This window comes from Coenobita brevimanus, chromosome 9, assembly GCF_032717465.1.
Source record: "Coenobita brevimanus isolate Jiangsu-jjx chromosome 9, ASM3271746v2, whole genome shotgun sequence".
NCBI lineage: Eukaryota > Metazoa > Arthropoda > Malacostraca > Decapoda > Coenobitidae > Coenobita > Coenobita brevimanus.
In genome coordinates this window covers 217,501-225,000 of record NC_136962.1, presented here as the reverse complement: position 1 = coordinate 225,000, position 7,500 = coordinate 217,501, and the positions used below count along the sequence as shown (strand labels likewise).

The following is a 7,500-nucleotide window of genomic DNA, read 5'->3' as shown; positions in this document are numbered from 1 at the left end:
CACACACACACACACACACACAAGAAGGATGGATGTTACAGAATGGATGGGGTGGAGAGGTATATGAGGCAGGGTGGTATGTGTTGGAGGGAGTGCAGACGGATAGCAGAAGAAAGGGTGACATGGAGATGCTTTGTCTGTGGCCACCCCTTCTGGGATTACAGCACCTGGCTCTAGATAGATAGACAGATAGATATAGTAGATAAATAGATAGACTGACAGGGAGACGATAGTGTTATGATGATGATGATGATATGATTATTATTATGAAGGGATGCAGTGGAGAGGTATATGAGAGGGGCGTGTGAGCTGGGAGCAGGACAGTGAAATGGCAGGGGGACAGGGTGACATGGAGGCGATTTGTTTGTGGCCACCCCTTACGGGATTAAGGCGTCTGGCAACAGATAGATACATAGATAGATTATTATTATTATTATTATTATTATTTTCTTGCACCAACAGGGCAGAAGACCCGTTCCTCATGGCACACCAAGACCTGATGAGCGAGACTTTGAAATCTGACTTCCAGACCGGTGATCAACAGGCTTTCTCCAGCCAGCCCTGTTTGCCGCAAGAACCTGGGGACTATAGGAGCCGCAGGTACCCTGGGAGTGAGTCTACATCATCTGAACCTGTCTGTGTGGATAGTAGCGTATGTGAGTCACAGGATTCTGATTATGAGGATAGCAGAGGGAGTATCAGGCAAGCGGAGACACCCTACCGGCCCCCTGATCTAGCCACCCTGCTCAAGTCCATCCGCATGCCCTCTCTCGCTCCTTTTACCGCTGATAAGGAGAGTATGAGTGAGTATCTGGAGCCTGAGGATATAGGACACATTAACCACATGATTAAGTCTCTCTCTGATGCTGTCCTCACCATCAACCTCCCCGATACGTTATATAAAGACAAGGGATTCACACCACTGGATTACATGGATATTCACCTCAATGCAGTCATACGCCAGTTCTTCTTCATCTTTAAAAATGAGGACTTTCTAAACCTGTCAGTCTCGGATCAGATAGCGCTTCTAAATGGCTGTTCCCTAGCGGCTGTTTGCTCCGGCGGACTGTATCTATTCAATCAGGATTCGGGTTGCTGGCGGATTCCCGGAGCGGCCAGCCACCTCAACCAACCAGTCATACACATCTCCGACCTGCTACAAGTCTACCCACAGCCGTTCGTCACCAAACTCTACCAACTTCACACATCTGCGGCCAGGCTAGACTTTGATTGGCCTATGGGGGTGATAACTAACTGTATCCTGATGTACACACCTATAAAACAGCTCATGCAGGAGATGGACAAGATCGATGTACTGCGGAATAAGTACGTACAACTGCTTCTGAAGTACATTTCGTGGAAGCATGGCCATCACAACACATCTTTGGTCTTCCCGGAGATACTCAAAATTCTCGACGCACTGCTACTCCTTGTTGATGAGCTGTCGACCTTAAACCTGAACCTGAGTCAAGAGGAAGTGCTTGCCGTCGAGGAGAGGCTCTCAACGTTGACGATGATCCAGATGGCGCCCCTCAAATGCCAGTCGGAGATGGTTAAAGAGGCGGTTGCATCTTGGTCAAACTTGGACTCAATCAACCTCATGGATATTCATAGTAGGCTGTGTCTGGTGCTTCAGATGAGTATGTTTGATTCGTTTCAGTCCAGTACAGCAGAGTACTGGGCGGCAAGCAGTGTGTACTTCGCAAACTTCACGCACAAGGGCATACCGCAGCTGATGCCCCCCTCGGACACCTCGAAGGATGGCCCTCAGATCCCGGGCCTCGAGAAACACTCACCCAAGCCCTCGGAAAGTTACTCCTTGAAGGACAACTCGAGAATGATCACACACAGCCTCACCAAGCACTCCTATGGCTCCACAAAAATAAATACACTTGGAGAAGGGGACTTATTGCTACTAAGGAGGTTCTTGGAAGACGTTACGACAGGGAGGGAGGGAGGAGGCCTGGTTGACAGCATCCGAGAGAAGATGGACGCCAGCCAAATACAGATGATTATTAAAAAACTGTGTTCGTAGTGTGGTGGTTTTGTGGTGTGGGTGTGCCAGTCAGGGGAGGACAGTGCTCTTACTATAAAAAATATATCTATCTGTCTATCTACCCACAGCTGGATGCCTTAATCCCATAAGGGGTGGCTGTTTGAGTTAGTTGTTTTAGAGGGAGGGGCACTAACCCTCCGCCAATCCACTTGTTGACACGTAGGGAACACGTATGGTTTGGTTATATGGTTACCACCCAGCGTTGTAAATGGTTTCTTGGCTTACAGGAAACCATTAGGCTTGTCACTCAATATAAAGCCACCTGTAAAGGAAAGAAAAGCAATAAGAAGTGACAGGAAAGATGGGAGAAATAGGAAGAGAGGAGGACAGACAGAAAAAGAATGATAAAGGTGAAGGAAGAAGTAGGCAGCACTACATCAAGTGAGTGGATGATGGTTGCCACTATAAATAATACAGTATTGAAAGAAAGTACAATTGGAAGAGAGAAAAAAATACTGGATGTTTTAGAAAGCTCCCTAACACCTCTTCCTTAGTGATTTATTTTTGGCTATGGCTGGGTAATATCCTTTTGTACATTATTTATGCAGAGTATGGTGATATTGAAAGGAATTATGTAACAGAAGAGGACAGTCAGGTGTAATAAACAAGATAAATCACTTAGGAAAAGGTGATAGGGAGCTTTATGCAGAGTATGGTGATATTGGAAGGATTTATGTAACACAGAAGAGGACAGTAAGGTGTAATAAACAAAATAAATCACTTAGGAAAAGGTGTTAGGGAGCTTTATGCAGAGTATGGTGATACTGGAAGGCTTTATGTAACACAGAAGAGGACAGTAAGGTGTAATAAACAAGATAAATCACTTAGGAAAAGGTGTTAGGGAGCTTTATGCAGAGTATGGTGATATTGGAAGGATTTATGAAACACAGAAGAGGACAGTAAGGTGTAAAAAACAAAATAAATCACTTAGGAAAAGGTGTTAAGGAGCATTGGTGATACTGGAATGGTTTATATAACACACAAGAGGACAGTAAGGTGTAATAAACAAAATAAATCACTAAGGAAATGGTGTTAGGGAGCTTCCTAGTGTGGTATGGACAGTGGGGATAAGTGCTAAAGTGGTGACATGTAAAGATATCCGTAGTAATAGTATGTTAGGATGTTAGGTTGTGTTAGTCTGTTATTTTAGGTTAGCTGTGTGTACAATGGAGAGACTGACTAGGAGAGTGAGTGAGGTGGAGGGGGAGACCAAGGATGAAATGGAGGGATGGAGTGATATATGAGAGAGAGAGGGGGGGTGTTGGAGGGAGGGTAGCCAAGTGACAAGAGGACAAGGTGACATGGAGACGATTTTTTTGTGGCCACCCCTTGAGAGAGAGAGAGAGTAGGCTGTTGTGTTGTATGTTTGTATTAATATATTGAACCAAAAATGAGATTGTGTTTGTATATACCTAAAAATGGATTATTATTATTATTATTATTATTATTACCTACCTACCTCCATACCTACCTACCTACCTACCTCCATATATACATACGTGCATACTTACATACCTACCTACCTATATACATACATTTCTGTTACACACACACACACACACACACACACACACACACACAAATACATACCACATACACAGGCAACACATGCATATATATATACACACACACACACACACACACACACCTTCACACATACGTACATAACTTGCATAAACACACACTCTCTCTCTCTCGTATATACATAACACATTCTCTCTCTCTCTCTCTCTCTCTCTTTAAGTTGAAACAGTAAAAAATAATATAAGGAAGAGGAAGAGGGTATTTCCTTGTTGAGAGAGAGAAAGAGAAACGGTGTGTGTGTGTGTGTGTGTGTGTGTGTGCAAGGAATAGGTCAAGGAAAGTTAGTTCTCTCTCTCTCTTTCTCTCTCTCTCTCTCTCTCTCTCTCTCTCTCTCAATGTATGCATATCTATCTATGTCTATCAATCTGTGTGTGTATGCAAAGTAACCACAGGAGAAAGGACACACACACACACACACAATGTAAACCTACCTCTATTGGTGTATTGGTGTGGTAATCGTGTGTGTGTGTGTGTGTGTGTGTGTGTGTGTGTGTGTGTGTGTGTGTTTCTATTGTTATAAATTATTGAAGGAAAAAGGTGTTTTGAAAGACAGCAAGGACAACAGTATTACCACACCCTGGAGATAACGGTGACTAATTCTCTCACTCTCTCACTCTCTCTCTCTCACTCACTAAGGTAGAGTATAAGGCAAGAGTTTACCTGGTGTGTCTTTACTAATAATAATTGACATACCCACGCTGCGGGGTGAGCCAGACACCCCCACCCCAGGAGGAGAGTATAAGGGGGCCGTACCCACCCCACTGGGAGGTGACAGGGAGGCTGGTTCACCTGTCATACCTTCCAGGTGAGAGCGTCTTATGTCCCTCACGCCCCTCCTCCACAGCCTGACCCCCCGGCAGCGTGCAGGACCAGCACACTACACTGGCAGAGGGAACGCTCGCCAGAATCGGGATGGGACCTGCAATGGCAAGATCCCAGGCAGACCCTCGGACACCGAGTCCCCTGGATCAGCCGCCTTTTTGACAGAGGACTCAGGAGGAGCCTCAAGGGCTGCTATTCCCCTTAAGGAGCAGCGGACAAGACATCACCGTCCACCAGTGCTCTCTCCAGGACAGGTGTCCCAGACCCAAAGGCCGGAGAGCAGCCTCCACTGGAGCTGTGGCTGTAGCCGGGCGTATCCATTGGGCGCCTTCTCCCTGCCCCCAAAACCTTGGCCAGAGTGCAGCCTCCGTCGGAGCTGTGGCAATAGCCAGGCGTATCTATCGGGCGCCTACTCCCCGCATCAGGGTCCATAGCATCCGGAGAGCCGGCCCCTGGCCACTCCGCCCCAGCCCATACCTAGGCTCCTGTAGGGGAAGGTGCCTCCCGCCCCAACCACCACTCTGGTGGCGAAGCGAGGTGCCCCTCTCCCCGCCCCTCTACACGAGAGGGCGACTCCTGCTCCTTTTCAGGGACCCTACCAGAGACCAGAGCGGGCAGGACGTCCCTGAGGGCTGGTGTCCTGTCCTTGCAGCCCATGGCTTTGTCGGACTCTCCCCGGATGAAAGGCCGCAGCTCACCTGTTGGCCTCCTCCCGATGGCGAGACCGCAACCCCTGGAGTCAGCAGGCCTCCCCTGGCACCTGCCACAGTAGTCAAGGCTCCCCCAACGACGGCGGCTGCAGCCCCTCCTTGAAGGCCGCCTCTAAAGGACGCCATCCTCTCTACGCCTGGCCCCAGCCCCGGGCCTCCCCAGATCCTCCTCTAGGACCCCGGTGATGACAAAGGGCCAGCGCCGCGCAGCGCGCCTTCTGGCCCTCTTCGGCCCTAGTCCGGAAAGCCCGACCTCCTGCCGGGCCGTATTGGCCAGGGAGCCGCCCAGTACACCATCCGCCCACTCCTTGAGGACTAGTGGCGACCCCATGGACCACCTGCCCCTGTACTACATGCTGGGCGGCCCACCTCCCACGCCCGGCCGACACCTAAAGCTCCCGGCGTAGGCCCTTCTGTCCCGTGGGCTGTCCTCCCCTCCGCCAAAGTCATGAGTAATAGACTTTGTGTTTGTGTACCTCCCTGAGGCGGCAGGATACCTTCCCCAGTGTCACCTCCCCCCCTCGAGTCCGTGATGCTGCTTCCCCAGGACTGACCAACCCTCCCCAGTGTGATCCCCACAGAACAACAGACGTCAGTGCAATCCTCCCCAGTGTACTCTCCCTTCCCTTTCCAGGCCCCAACCCCCGTCCCCACGTGAATATACCCTCCCTAGACTCACCACTCCCCCCTTCCCCGCCCCCCCTTGGTTATCAGGGTAAGACACACATTCTCGTCCTATGTACAGCGTGTATAGACTAAGACAAGTGCGAGGGCTCCTTCGGGACCCTCGCACTTGCTCCTGCGGAGGGCTCTCGCGTTTATGTGCTGTTCTAGTGTAACTTGTCACTTGGATTTTTTGCAGCTAACCAACTGATCGTGTTATTTGCAGCTTCGGGAATGGAACCCAGTATATTTTATTGTACCTCTGGGCAAAAAATTCTACAGAGATTCTATGCCGGAAGAGTTTTTTGGTCAAAATGTGATCGCTCATTAAATATAGTACAAGTTTTTCGATCGTGATGGGACCAAGTTTTTTCACATCAGCGGATTTTTTGCGATTTCTGTGCCCAAAACACACACACACACACACACACACACACACACACACACACACACACACACACACACACACACACACGGCTAGTGCTATAGTATATTAGATTAGCCAGGACCTCGTACATGTCACGCGGGTATCTAGACTTAGGGATCTGGATATACATTGGATAGACTGAAGAGTAATGTCTGTGTATACTTTTTTTTTAATGTGAGGAAGAAGGAACCCAAGGCCATGAGCCCGCAATAACAGTTCCCTCCAAGAGAAAAACAAAATACAAGAGAGAGCCAAATTCAAGATCCGATCATTTCGAGATGCCTGGCCACACTGCGTTTGAAAGACTGGAGATCATAGGAAGCAGGAAATACAGACAGTGGGAGACAGTTCCAGAGTTGACTGCACTTCATCTGCCTGACATACCCGTGCAATACTGCCTGTGACGCTGTGTGAATATTACCCCATACAAGAACGGCGCAACTCCATGGAAAGGAAGAAAGCGAATTACAAACACTACTTACAATCACTTGTCCTCTCGTTTGCTCATAAAACGGTGTGTGTGTGTGTTTGTTGTTTGGTGGTGTTTGTCGTTTTCCTTCCTTGCTGATACAAATAGATAGACAGATAGATAGAGAGAGAGAGAGAGAGAGAGAGAGAGAATTAAATCGATAGGTGGCATACTGAAGAGATAGACAGATGAATAGATAGATAGACAGACAGACAGACAGATAGATAGACAGATAGACTGATAGATAGAGAACAAATAGCAGCAGAGACGGCCCCACGACACCCCCAGCCCTAGAATAACACTATAATATATTGGTGAGGGGAAGGAGGAGAACCAGGGTCTACGTCGGTCGCTTCCTAGGGTCAACCAAGGTCACACAAGGTCGCTTTCCCTCTCCGTACTCTACACACACACACACACACACACACACACACACACACACACCGTACTCTTAACACATACACACACATACACATACGTACATACATACACACACATACACATACGTACACACACGCACACACACACACACACACACACACACACACACACACACACACACACACACACACACACACACACACACACACACACACACACACACACACACACACACACACACACACACACACACACACACACACACATCTTGCTCCCTAACACCTTTTCCTGAGCGATTTATATATTTTATCTAACACAGCAAGACCTAACCTAACCTAATCTAACAAAGAGAGAGAGAGAGAGAGAGAGAGAGAGAGAGAGAGAGAGA

General features: G+C 48.3%; 1 protein-coding gene and 1 long non-coding RNA gene across 2 annotated transcripts in view; both read left to right on the top strand.

Annotated features, from left to right (window-relative positions):
- Window positions 1–2,035, top strand: part of LOC145409634 (uncharacterized) — a 6,258-nt gene extending 4,223 nt beyond the window's left edge. The window contains exon 4 of the mRNA XM_080279988.1: window positions 463–2,035. Coding sequence (XP_080136114.1) covers window positions 463–2,035 — 1,573 coding nt within the window. The remainder of the gene's footprint in view (window positions 1–462) is intronic.
- LOC145409461 (uncharacterized) overlaps window positions 1–7,500 on the top strand; it is a 142,137-nt gene that overhangs the window by 75,732 nt on the left and 58,905 nt on the right. The gene's annotated exons all lie outside the window — the stretch shown is intronic.